Below are 12,529 nucleotides of genomic sequence, written 5' to 3'. Positions count from 1 at the left end.
AACATCCACAGAGTGGACAAGGCATATGGATCCACTTGCTCGTAGGGGCGATTCCTGAAAGAGGGTGCAGGCATTGCTTAAAGCAACCTCACCCGCCTGAAGCACTTTTTGTACAGGCAGACGCCGATTTTCCCCCAAGTCAGTCCTGACTGGGGCCACATGATTGAGAGGTACCAAATGCCACCCTGTCCTCCGCAGCGTCTGCCCTGGCCGCTCCCGGGAAGAGCTCCAACACCAGGTCGTACGCGGGCGGGGCCCTCGACAAAGAAACCTCTGCCAAAAAGGAGTGACCCTGGGCTCCACGCTGGCGGCCAGTGCTTGGGCGCGCAGCCGTAGACCCGGCGTTGCCCATCCCGCGCATCCCGGGCGGGGCGCGGCGCGCCTAACCCGCCTCCCTTCCATCCTCCCGGCGCCCGCCCGCGGCGGCCATGGGGGCGCGGCTGGGGCGGCGGGCGAGAGCAGATGCCCCTGCGGCGCCAAGTGCCGGGCCCGCACCCTACGAGCGCAGGGTGCGCTGGCTGCGAGAGATCCAGTCCACGCTCCGGGAGCGACGGCCGGAGCGTGCTCGGCAGCTGCTGCGCCTCCTGCGCCAGGCGAGAGAAAGAGCGGGGCGGCCCGAGATTGGGGGTGTCAGGGAGGGGCCGGGATTGCGGGCTCAGGGGTCGGTGCGTTCCTAGCGGCGCGCGGGGTTTGTAGGCGTTGAGGTTCTTGCCTGGAGGGAGATTAAAGTGGAGGGCCAGGTGGGGCTGGTAGATTGCTTGCTAAAGATGGGGCTGGCATGTTGGGGCACTGGGATTTGAAGTCTGCCGTGTTGAGTGTGTGTGTTGAGGGACCTCCAGTCTGGAGCTAAGAGCCCACATTTGGACCTTTTCAAGAGCCGGAGTGGGCATCTCTCGCTGAAGGACAATGGGAAGAATGCAGCTCCCCATCCTGCAGGAAGAAAGGAAGCAGCAGATCTGGGAGAAGAGGTCCTGGGAGGCGTAGCCCAGATGGTCAGGAGACAGATACCATAGCAGCCCAGACAAAGCCACAGCGCACGCACCACCCTTTATAACAGGCAGCTTGAGCCCACCGCGGATACACAACCACGTTTGTACATTGCATCGCCACTTCTGGCCCTTTGGGAGACACATTTGGTACCCTAGCCAGATTTCCTGAGCCCTGGGTTGCCCTAGGGAGACAGGGATGCCTGTCCCAGCATGACCCCTAGGCAAATTACTTCCTACTCAGCCTCTTTACCCTCAGCTGTAGCTGCTGCTCCCACTGTCGAGGTAGCAGCCACTTAGAGTAACTGGGAGAAATGATGAGCCAGGACCCAGACAGAAAGCTGAGAGAAGGCGGGGCTATGGATCCAGTGCGCTGTTATGGAATTTGAGAGGACTCAGCTCTGTTCCCCAGAAAACAGGATAAACCAGGCATGGTGGTGTATGTCTGTATTCCCAGCACTTGGGAGATGGAGACAAGAGATCAGGAGTTCAAGGTCATCCTCAGCTATATAGCAAGTTCAGGACCAACCTATAATGAGAGAGAGAGAGAGAGAGAGAGAGAGAGAGAGAGAGAGAGAGAGACACTGCCTGGGTCTCTGGAAAAATGGGGGCTGTCACTTTAAGAGGCACTGATCAGGCTGGTGGTGGAATGTCTGCTGTCTGGGGCTCTGTCTGGGTCTGCCCAGACACAAGCCTCCTTCCTCTGGGATCCCCCACCCCCTCCTTGGCTGGCATCTGTGACTTGAACCATATTGTATATATAAGCAGGAGAGTAGCTGGCAAGCAGTACCCAGCCAGGCATATTGCCTAGAAATACAGATAGCCATCTGAGATGGTAGAGCCCAGGGCACTTGGCTTGCATTTTATCCGGAAGCATCAGGGAGGGGACCAACCTCAGAGAGCAGCTAAGTCCCTTCCTTGTAACCCAGCAGTTGGCATTTGAGGCATATCCATGAGCCTGGCCTGCCCCATCACCTCCTGGAACTGCAGCCCTTTGTGTTCCTGCTGCCTGGCCTGACTTCCTATACACTCAGGATGGTGCGCGGCATAGCCTTCTCTGGCTGAGGGGTTAGGGGATGTCACATGGAGGCTGGATGCTTGTGGGCTGCCCACGGTCCTCTAAAAGCTGTCCTTTAATCCCAGTATATTGGAAACAGGGCAGGCAGACCTCACCGTTCCAAGTCGGCCTGGTGTATCCAGCAGATTCCAGGCCAGTCAGGGCTATACAGTGAGACCCTAACTTGAGACCATAAAAATAAACCAGAGATGTTCACCCTCACATGATGCTCATAGGTGTAGATGGGAGAAAGCCATGGGATGAAGGCAGCAGGACTAGACCAGGACCCTACCCCTGGGGTCTGGTTGAAGAGAAGCTCTGGTAGTCTGGGAAGGGTGTTGTAGCCAAGGCCAGGGGGTCATGGCTCTGCACGCTCTGTAAATCTCTGATGGCACAAGGTCTAGTGGGCAGTCTCTACCAATGGAGTGAAGGTTTGGTGTGGTTCACAGGGTGGCCCTGGCAGCCCAGGGATGAATGTGGAAGGCTGGGAGCCCTGAGCAAACAAGCGATTGGGTATAAGGGCTGAGCCTTAGACAACAGTGGGAGAAGGGAGACTCACTTGCTTAGCTGGGGACAGACAGAGAGGACGCTAGGTGGGTCCTACAGAGGTGAGCAGGGCGGAGCCCCTACTGCACTCTGGCAAGGGACATAAGGCCCGCAAATGAGCGGCTGACTTTGAGCTGCCTTTGGGAACATGATCTGGGGGATAGGCTTACTCCTGGAGGCAAAAAGATGGCGGCGCAGTTCGGGGGGGGGGGACCTTAGAGATGGATAGGAGGGTGACGAAGGACCGACAGGGGGGACTGGGGATACCAGCATTCAAGGTTACTAGAGGAATAAGGTATCAACAGTGGATGTTACACACCCATCAAGAAGTCTGAGTGAACCAATTATCATCAACCCCATGAGGCCTTACTATGGGCCGCCCTCTCTAGACACTTGGCTGTCACCATTGGGTGGGAGAGAGTGTTCTAAACATGGGAACCTGTGAGGGCTGTCTTCTGTCTGGCACGGAGAAGGACCAGCCCTGATCCCCCCGCCCCCAGCTTACTCAAGTGTTGCTTTGCCACCTATAGGACCTGGGCCTTGAAGGGAACCTCCTCACTGACATCCTCTACAGGAATGTGACTTTCCTTAACTTGGTGGACCCCATCTCCCATGACCTGCTAGTGAACCTGGCCCGGGACCTGCAGTGCCCCAAGAAGGTAAGGTCAGCTGGCCTAGGCCCCGGGAAGTTGGGTTCTCATGCTCACTGTGTGTGGCCTTAGGAAAACTACTTTCCCTCCTCAAGAACAACTTCAGGAGTAGGTGTGAGCTGCTTTGCTGATTCCCAGAACCATGCTCATAGTTTCTCCACAGGCAGTGCTGTGTACCCCATCTGAGAAGAAGACCTCTGGGGACAGAGAGCACAGCCTGTCTTGACACAGCTACTATCTGTATACTCTTGTTCCTGGGTTAGAGGAGAGCCACCCTCGTCTGAGGCCCTTGGTCCCTATCGTACCTGGACACCTTTGGGGACAGGGATTCACTGAATCCCTTCCAATGCTTGAATCACAAACAAGTCCAACCCCATGCTACTCGCTGCCTACTGTAAGCATGGACACAGCACTGGCCTGAGTGTCTGTGGTCAGCCACGAGTCCCCAAGAATCTTGAACACAATGAAGCACACACACACACACACACACACACACACACACACACCCCAAATAAAAGAAGGAGGTCTGCTGTAGGATCTATCAGCTCTGAAGCCCACATCTGTACTCAGCTGCCTGGCCCACAGCCATCCCTGTAGCCACCTGATCCGCTGTCACTGTGTATTGCATGCTCTGGGCACTGCTAACCATATAAAAGAATGTTCTGGGTGATGGAGCATGCTCAGTGGCAGCTATGTGGAAAGCACACCTTGTGTTTTGCCCCAAGCTGGGCCTCTTTGGGGAATACAATTAGGAGCAAGAGAGAGCCATGTTGTGCAGTAAAACATAAAAGCCCCGGCCCTGAAAGCCCAGACCCAGGCCCCACGGGCGCAGCGTAGCTTGGAGAACAAGAGGAAGAGCGTGCTGACCTGCCTTGTTCTTATTCTCTGGGACTGGCGTCTCTGGAATAGGGCTCCCTCAAGGGGCCTGGTCTGGCCTTCTCCTTGTGGCAAGTCCCCTGGGGGTGTTGAGGGTGGCAGGCTGCTGGCTGATAGCTTGAGTTACTGGCCCGAGGACAGGGAACAAGGGCCTCATTGTCTGGGCTTCCTCCCACTGGGCACTGCGGGCCTCAGACTAGCCTTTCCAGCTCCCAGCGGGCAGCCTCCCCTGGTTGTGTGCCAGTCTACAGCCAGGGCAGAATAGAAGGGGCTCAGGCTCATCCTGACCATGGCACCCCCCTCCTCCCCCGCCACCTAGGACCATGAGCTCTGGAAGTCCTCGGACAAGATCTGTCGGCAGCTCATCTACCACCTCACTCCGCACTCCAAGCGAAAACCCCACAGGAAAACCCAGAGCAGGTGAGGAGAGCCAGCCATAGTCCTTGCACACTGTCTTGGAGGCTCCCTTCTCTGAGAGCTGAACGTGGAGAAATCTCGCTCTCTTGCTCCTTTGCCTTATTCTACGTTAAGATTCCAGCCCTGACAGCAGCCCTGGCCCGCAGCCGCAGACGCCCCTAAGCCAAGCAGCATGTTGTAAGTTGCTTCTCATTTCTTGCAAGACAGTGACAACTCTTGCCATTCACTGGTCTCTCCATCCCTGTCCCATCCTAGAGCCTGTGTCTCCTTGGGCTCCAGATACATTAGGTAAAATCTTAATTAAAAAAAAAAAAAAAAACCAAACAAACAAACCATAGGTTCTTTTTTTTTTTTTTTTTTTTTGAGACAGGGTTTCTCTGTATAGCTCTGGCTGTCCTGGAACTCACTTTGTAGACCAGGCTAGCCTCGAACTCAGAAATCCGCCTGCCTCTGCCTCCCGAGTGCTGGGATTAAAGGCATGCGCCACCACGCCCGGCCAAACCATAGGTTCTGGGTCTCCCATTTCACAGGGAATAACACCAAGTTTGGAGAGGGGAGGTAGCTTGCCTACGGTCATCGCTTCCCTGATTATCCTGCAACCCATTGGGAAGTCATCAGCTCCAGACTTCCTGATGCAAAGACTCCCACAGCCTCCCCATAGCTTACTCTGCTTGTGGTCTCCTGTTTTGGTCACCATATCAGAGCCTGTGACACAGTCTCAGCCCAGAACTAGTGCTGGTGCCCCAAGGTCTAGAACCACAGTCAGTAACTGATTGAGCTCCATCTATTCCACACCCTGTTTCATTCTTAGGCTTTGTGGTCCAAGGCGAACCCAGAAACCATGCTTCCTGACAGAGCAGATGGAACCCTGGCAACAGTGTCTTTCTAACCTACCACTCACAGCGGTCCATCTTCCCTATAGGGCTATGATAAAGGACAGGAGAGCAGTCAAGTGAGCCAGGGGCTCCGAAGGCCCTGAATGCCTCTTTCAGCTTAGCACAGGGAGGCCCACAACCCAGCAGCCCCTGAGCCCACAATATCAACTTGCTTCCTCCTGTTTTGCTGTCCTGGGTTGGTCCCATCTTTAGCCCCCACCAACAAACTGAGAATACCATAATGATACCATATCTGCTCATGGCGAAGTGTTTCATTATCTTAGAGGATGCAACTTGCCAAGGACACAGGGAGAAGTGTAGGCCCAGGGGTCAGAGCATCATGATTTAGAGCCCTGGTCCCCACCTGGTGATGTACAGCCAAGGGACCCCTTTCACTTCTTGTAGTTCCTTTGTGGAGTGGGCCCATCATGTATAGACCCTTGAGCTGTCATGAAGATAACTAATTTATATACTTCTTTATATATAATTGTAGTCCACATAGATGGCCTTAATTGATGTATCTAGTACATACAACCACCCTGGCCCCTTTTCATCAGAGGCTGAACTTAGAGAGCATGGCCTTTGGCCACCAATGTAAGAAATGGCTTTGAGAAATAGGTATTTATTTTTATGTTTAAGCATGCAGATGCTTTCCCTGCGTGCATGAGCACTATGTACTAGAGGCTAGAGGGTACTGGAATCCTTGGAGCTGCAGTTACAGATAGTTTATTAAGTCGTCATGTGGATGTTGCAAGAGCTGCTGAGTCATTCCTCCAGTCCCAGAAGTGGCATTATTAAACCAGGCTTTGCCAGGTCAGGATTCCTTGATTGCCCTTGGTGGGTAACTGTCTGCTGTGGCTGGGGTCCCGCCTGGGCCCTGGTTCACTGTGCCTACCTGCATCCCTCCCTCCTCTGCAGCCTCCAGAAGACTCTGCTGGTAGGGGAGACTGTGGACCTTTCTGGCATCCCGCTCTCGGCCCGGGATGTGCAGCACATAGCACGCTACCTGGACAGTCGTGGTGTAGAGCTGGTGGTCCTGGACCTGAGCTTCACGGAGCTGAGCGATGAGCTGCTGCATTTGCTGCTGCCCAGTCTCTGGGCTCTGCCGCGCCTCACACAGCTGCTGCTCAATGGCAATCGGCTGACCAGAGCTGCTGCCCGGGAACTCACCGAGGCTATCAAGGATGCCGCCAAGTTCCCCGTGTTGGCCTGGGTGGACCTGGGGAACAATGTGGATGTGTCTTCACTTCCCCAGCCCTTGCTGGTTGGCCTCCGGAGGCGACTGAGCCAGCATACCTCGCTCCCTACCATCTATGAGGGCCTGGACCTCGAGCCTGGGGGCGGCATGGCTGAGACCACTGCTGCTGTCTCCACCTGGGGCTCTGCTGCCACTGAGGCAGGAGCAGAGCCTCAGGGTTGTTGCGCCAGGTGACCTCCTACAGGTCTGGTTCAATGCTAATGACTGAGGTCTTTTGAGAACCAGGTATTAGAGGCCCACGTGTGTCCCTCAGAGAGACAGTGAAAATGTTCAACTTGGGGCAGAGTGGGTGGAAGGAGAAAGGTTTCATTGCAGGCAGCCCAGACTAGGGGCTCCATCTTGCCCAGCAAGAGGTGCCTCAGCACCCACAGCCCAGACCTTCCAGGAGAGGATGGCATCCCTTACTTCAGGCTTTATATACCACAGACTTCAGACTCACTGAGCTCCAGGTCTGCTGCAGAGGGAGGAAAACCCCACCCACCCAGAGTGGGTAAAACCGCAGCCTCATTGATGCTCCCTCTAGCTCTCACTGGGAAGTCTCCATGGAAACAAGATGTAGAGGTCATGGGTTCAGTGGTGTGGGCTCAGGAGTTGGAGGAGACCTGACCTCAGGGCAGGGTTTGAGTTCTAGGCAGTTGGGAGCTTCAGGGGAGAAGGTTGGGAGTCACAGACAGACAGGCAGAGCTCTGCACGGAGCCTGAGAGCAAATGCCATCGGGGCCCTTCAGTGTGTGCACTGGGCTGGGGACAAGGCTCCACACACCGAAGGCAAGGCCACGGTGGATCTGGAGGTGGGACAGTTGACTTTGTATTTGTCTCCCATAGGACACAGCACTGGCCACTCTCCCCAGCTCTAGTTCCCACCCTCCCTGCGTAGGCCGAGCGAGTCTCTTGGCAGGGGGAGGAGATGCATCTGGCTGGAGATGATGAGCTGTCATGTTTCCTTTGGTTTTAGGGTCATACACAGCGTGTACGGGGATGGAGGTGGGGCCCAGCTAGCATCAGGAGTTCTCAGGGCAGAATGGACCTAATGGTATAGGAGTTACTGTCTTCCTTTCCCCGAAATCCCTCAAGGTGGCCTTCCAACTAGAAGCCTAAGGTCTCTCTGACCCATTTAGGAAACTGGAGTTTTTAACCCAACTGTTAGACAGGCAGGGCAAGTGAGGAAGGGACTCAGAGAAGAGCAAGGTAGGGAAGCAGGGTAGAGACAAGACTTAAGGCCTGGTGACAGTGGAGAGACACCCAGTGTCAGGGCAGCCTCAGGGACAAGGTAAAGGCTGGGGTCACCCCAGACCTGTGTGCCTGTGGCCCACCAGCTCTGACCCCCCCCTACCTCCCTGTCTAACTCCAAGTGGATTATGGACAGTATATCCAGGCCCCCACCAAACATCAGTGGCAGCATGTCCCCAGCCCAGCGTGCCCAAGGAGGCAGCTGGCTCCACTGCATCAGCTCCCAGGCCTGGGAAAGGAGACAGCTGAGGAAAAGCATTTCACCTCGTGCCCCACCGCTTTAGACAACTGCTTATCAAGACACTGTGAGAAGAGCCCAGAGCTCTGCTCTGTACTTGCTGGGGGACCTGGCCAGATCCTCCATCTCTTTGGACCTGGGACCCAACTTGCCCCTCTCTGTTAACTAGAACTTGCTGTCCCAGATCCTGGCACTCAGAGCTTCATCTTGAATTTACTATCCACCCCCTGAGTTCCCTGCCCCCACTTGTTTTAAAGACATGGCTTGGAGCTGTTGGACTCCCCCTGTGCCTTAACAACTCGGGACAAGGTTAGGGGCTTTCTGGAGCCGGGCTAAGCAAGATGGAGTATGGCCCAGCAGACTGAGAACGCCAACACATGCTTAGGCAGCTGAGCTCTCTCTCTCTGTAACTCCTTGCTGTACAAAGGCAGAGTTCTGAGTCTCTCCTGCCCTGCTCGCTCTCTGCCCACAGCCGGTCTGAAGACAGCCCACAAACCTTTAGGTATCAGCACGGTGCAGCAAGATTCTTCCTAGGATGGCATGTGAGGACCGGAGCTGGGGGGTTCCCCGGGCAGTTTTCAGGCAAATCCAGATGGCAGCAGACGGTCTCAATTTCCCCCAGCTTTCCAAGGTGAGAGATGCAGTAGCTGAGCCAGATCCCGAGACAGCTTAGGAGACGTAGGCAAAGTTGACTTCGCTGCTGTACAAGTGGCCCTGGCCCTTCACGACTACCAAGAGGGAGGTTACATGGGCAGGGACGCGGATTTCCAGAGAAGGGAGGGTTGAGCCTTGTCTTTGTGCTACTGTAACAGAATACCACATCCTGGTAATTTATAAACAATAGAAGTTTACTTAGCCCGTGGTTCTAACGGCTGGGAATGAAGTAGAAAAGGAGCATCTGTGAGGGCTTTCTTGCTGCGTCATTGTCTGTATCACATGGCCAGAGAGCATGCAAGGGGCAGGCAGGACTTCCGTGCAGCAGGGGACACCCTTTAAGCTGCAGACCTGTTGGGTTTCCCATGCATGTGCTCTGAGGAGGCTTCACTCAGGGTGGGGAAAATAGCACTGACCAGGAAGGAAGAAGGAAGCATGTGGGGGGCTTGCTCCTGTGCCAACCGGGAGGCATTGCAACATCCTTGGTCCAGACCCATCACTTCCTAGCAGTGTGGTCCATTTGGGAGCTAGGGCACAAACATCCTTGTTATCCTGTTGAAGTGAGGAGGAGATGAGGTTTGAAAAGAGGCTGTCACAGGTCTGGTGCAAGCCAGCATGATGCAGTGTCTGTCGGTGAGCCCTTCACTTGGGCTATCTGTGTGGTGAGATTTGGAGATTTGGCAAGAGCTAGGCTGAAACACATTATCTATCTATCTATCTATCTATCTATCTATCTATCTATCTATCTATCTATCTATCTATCCATCATCTATCCATCCATCCATCATCTATCAATCAATCAATCTATCCATCATCTATCTATCCACTATCAATTGGACTCTGGGCCTGAACTATACTAGGCAAGTGCTTTTTCACCATACTGTTCTCTCTCTCTCTCTCTCTCTCTCTCTCTCTCTCTCTCTCCCCTTACTTAGCCAGTCTTGTGGTGTAGCCTACACTGGGCTCAAACTTCGAATCACCCTGCCTCTGTCTTATGAGTGCTAGGATGACAGGCCTGTGTCACTGTTTCTAGCACAATCTCTCTGAGAATCCAGAATCATGGGCAGCTGGTTCCTAATGCATCAAGGTTTTCTCTGGGTGAAAAGGAAAGCCCACTCGTCCTGGGAGATTGGCTTGGATTGCCACCACTGCTGTCATCGCCACTAACAGAAACCTTCCGTACTTTCTTCCCAACCTCATATTTTGTATTGTTTTGTTTTGTTTTGTTTTAAACAGTAATTTATTTAAAAAAAAAAACCAAGCTGTTATGAGCTGGGCGTGGTTGCCCATGCTTGTAAGCCAGCCTTGGCTATGTAGTAAGCATCCGTAAAATTGCAACACAATAAAGCAAACACACTGTGACAAGTTTAAAGTGTGCAGTGGAGTTTGTTGTATTTACACAGTCGTGGACATCATGGTAGTAAACGAGTCCCCGAGGCAGCTATGTTTCCCCTTTCCTTCCACCACAAGCTCTCAGAAACCATTGCTCCGTGTCCTGCCCTCCACCATGAGCTCTCAGAAACCATTGCTCTGTGTCCTGCCTTCCACCACAAGCTCTCAGAAACCATTGCTCCGTGTCCTGCCCTCCAACATAGATTAGTTTACCTCTTCTAGATATATACCAGTCCATGGAATCATATAAATGTACTCTTTTTATATAATTCCTTTTTAAAAAAATTAAACACCAGCATAATATATAGGTGAGACACCTATATTCTTGCATGTATCCAGACCTGCCTTGTGAATCATATTTCATGGGTGTAGCACATCTTCTCCAGGAGCCTGCTGATGGATATTCAGTTATTTCTAGGTTCCGGCTCTGACGGATGAAGCTGCTGTGGAAATCCATGCACCAGTTGTGGCATGAACATTTCATTTCTCTGAAGTAAGCACCTGCGTGTGTAAATTAATTGGCCTTTCGTTGCTACGAGGAAAGACCTAAGAGAAACAACTTAGGAGAGGAAGAATTTACTTTGGTTCATGATGCAGGGAAGTCTGTCCGTGTTTCCTTGACCCTATACTCATGGGCCTGAGAGAAGGGTAATCATGTTCAAGCAAAGCCATTTCCCTTGTGGCTGCTAGGAGGGAGGGAGGGGGAAAGAGAGAGAGAGTCAGACAGACAGAGAGACAGAGAGACAGACAGACAGAGGTAGAGACAGAGACAGAGAGACAGAGACAGAGTCAGAGAGACAGACAGAGAGGCAGAGACACACAGAGAGAGACACAGAGAGAGGCAGAGAGAGAGAGAAGACAGAGAAAGACAGAGTCAAACAGAACAGAGAGAGAGGCAAAGAGACAGACAGACTGACTTTGGGTGAACTTCCTCTAATAACCCATCGAGCTCTAAACTCATTGATGGGTTAACCCCCTGATGATCCAGCCACCTCTGTTGGACACCACCAGCTTATGAATCAAGCCACCAGTATCTCAGTCAGACTTTAGGGGCTACAGTTCCTACCCCAACCTTAATCGAGTAGAATGGCTAGGTCATATGGTCTAGGCCACATGGTTGGCGTCTATAACGCTTTAAGAAAGTCTCCCACTGAGTTTTCAAGGTCTTTATATATAATTTCACAGTCTTAATAGCAGCATGCAGGATTTTGGGTCCTCTTGTTTACAGTCAATAACTGAAAACACTAATAATTAATCGTACGGTGTGCAGGGGTGGGTGGGAACACGTTCCACGACACACGTGATGTCAGGGGACAACTTAAGGACCGAGTTTCCTCCTTCCTTATCTACATGGGCTCCACGGATTGAACTCAGAATGCCAGGCTGGCACAACGAGTCTTTACCCTCTGAGTCATCTCAAAGGCCCTACGGTTTTTAATTGGATTTCACTATTGTCTGGGAATGCAGGGCAGTTCCGTGCTGTTTGGATTTATTGGCCAGTTTTACAGCTCATCATATGACTGGCAACTGGTAATCGTGTGTGCTTACAAAGGAAGCACACGCCACTGCTGCTGGGTAACCAGTAGGCACTAATGAAAGTCAGGGTGGTTGACAGCTATGCTGTTTGAGGCTACGCTGTGCGTGCTGATTTTCTGACTATTTTATTGGCGAGAGAGAACACTGAAGTCTCTGACCGTATTTGTGGATTTGTCTATCTTACTGATGTCCTACTTTGTTGTTGTTGTTGTTCACTTTTTATGTGCTGAAGATTTATTATTGGGAGCATAAATGTTTAAGACTTCCACGGACCCTTGAAGCATCCTTATCATATCCTGGTGATCGTCCTTCTTCTGAAATGTGCTTAACCGATATTAGCTAGTCACTGGACGCTTAACAACTGAAGCTAGATTGTTACCGGCTGGGTTTTACGTCAAGTTGATACAGGCCAGAGTCATTTGGGAAGAGGGAGTCAGTTGAGAAAACATGCCCACCAGATTTGCCTGCGATATAGTTTCTTAATTAGATGGAGGAGGGCTCAGCCCATGGTGGGTGGCACCATCCGTGACTGGTGATCCTAGACCCCTGTGGTGATCTTAGGTTCTAAAAGAAAGGCCACAGCAGAGCAAGCTGGAGAGCAGCACCCGAATGGCTTCTGGATCATCATTAGTGATTCAGCTCTGGGTTTCTGTCCCAATTGAGAGCTGGTTCTGACTTTCCTCAGTGACTGACTGTGTACCCAGGAGCTGAAATTAACCCTTTCCTCCCCAGGCCGCTTGTGTCATGTTTTTTTTAATTTAATTTTATTTATTTTCTTTATTTACATTTCAAATGCTATCCCGAAAGTTCCCTAT

At 52.5% G+C, this 12,529-nt stretch overlaps 1 protein-coding gene across 1 annotated transcript; it reads left to right on the top strand.

Moving 5' to 3' along the window:
- The first annotated feature begins 306 nt into the window (after positions 1-306).
- Lrrc75b (leucine rich repeat containing 75B) lies at positions 307-9,565 on the top strand. Its single transcript, XM_029542405.1, has 4 exons — positions 307-593; positions 3,120-3,248; positions 4,435-4,535; positions 6,326-9,565. Exons 1-4 carry the CDS (start codon positions 429-431, stop codon positions 6,837-6,839), a joined length of 909 nt encoding a protein of 302 aa, XP_029398265.1. The 5' UTR covers positions 307-428; the 3' UTR covers positions 6,840-9,565.
- Positions 9,566-12,529: the final 2,964 nt, after the last annotated feature.

This window comes from Mus pahari, chromosome 9 (genome assembly GCF_900095145.1).
Source record: "Mus pahari chromosome 9, PAHARI_EIJ_v1.1, whole genome shotgun sequence".
NCBI lineage: Eukaryota > Metazoa > Chordata > Mammalia > Rodentia > Muridae > Mus > Mus pahari.
This window is presented reverse-complemented; position numbering and strand designations above follow the sequence as displayed.

Coding starts and splice junctions, on each gene's coding strand:
- Lrrc75b (XM_029542405.1), top strand. CDS start 429: ATGGGGGCGCGGCTGGGGCGGCGGGCGAGAGCAGATGCCCCTGCGGCG. Junction 594..3,119: donor TGCTGCGCCTCCTGCGCCAG/GCGAGAGAAAGA, acceptor TGCCACCTATAG/GACCTGGGCCTTGAAGGGAA. Junction 3,249..4,434: donor ACCTGCAGTGCCCCAAGAAG/GTAAGGTCAGCT, acceptor CCCGCCACCTAG/GACCATGAGCTCTGGAAGTC.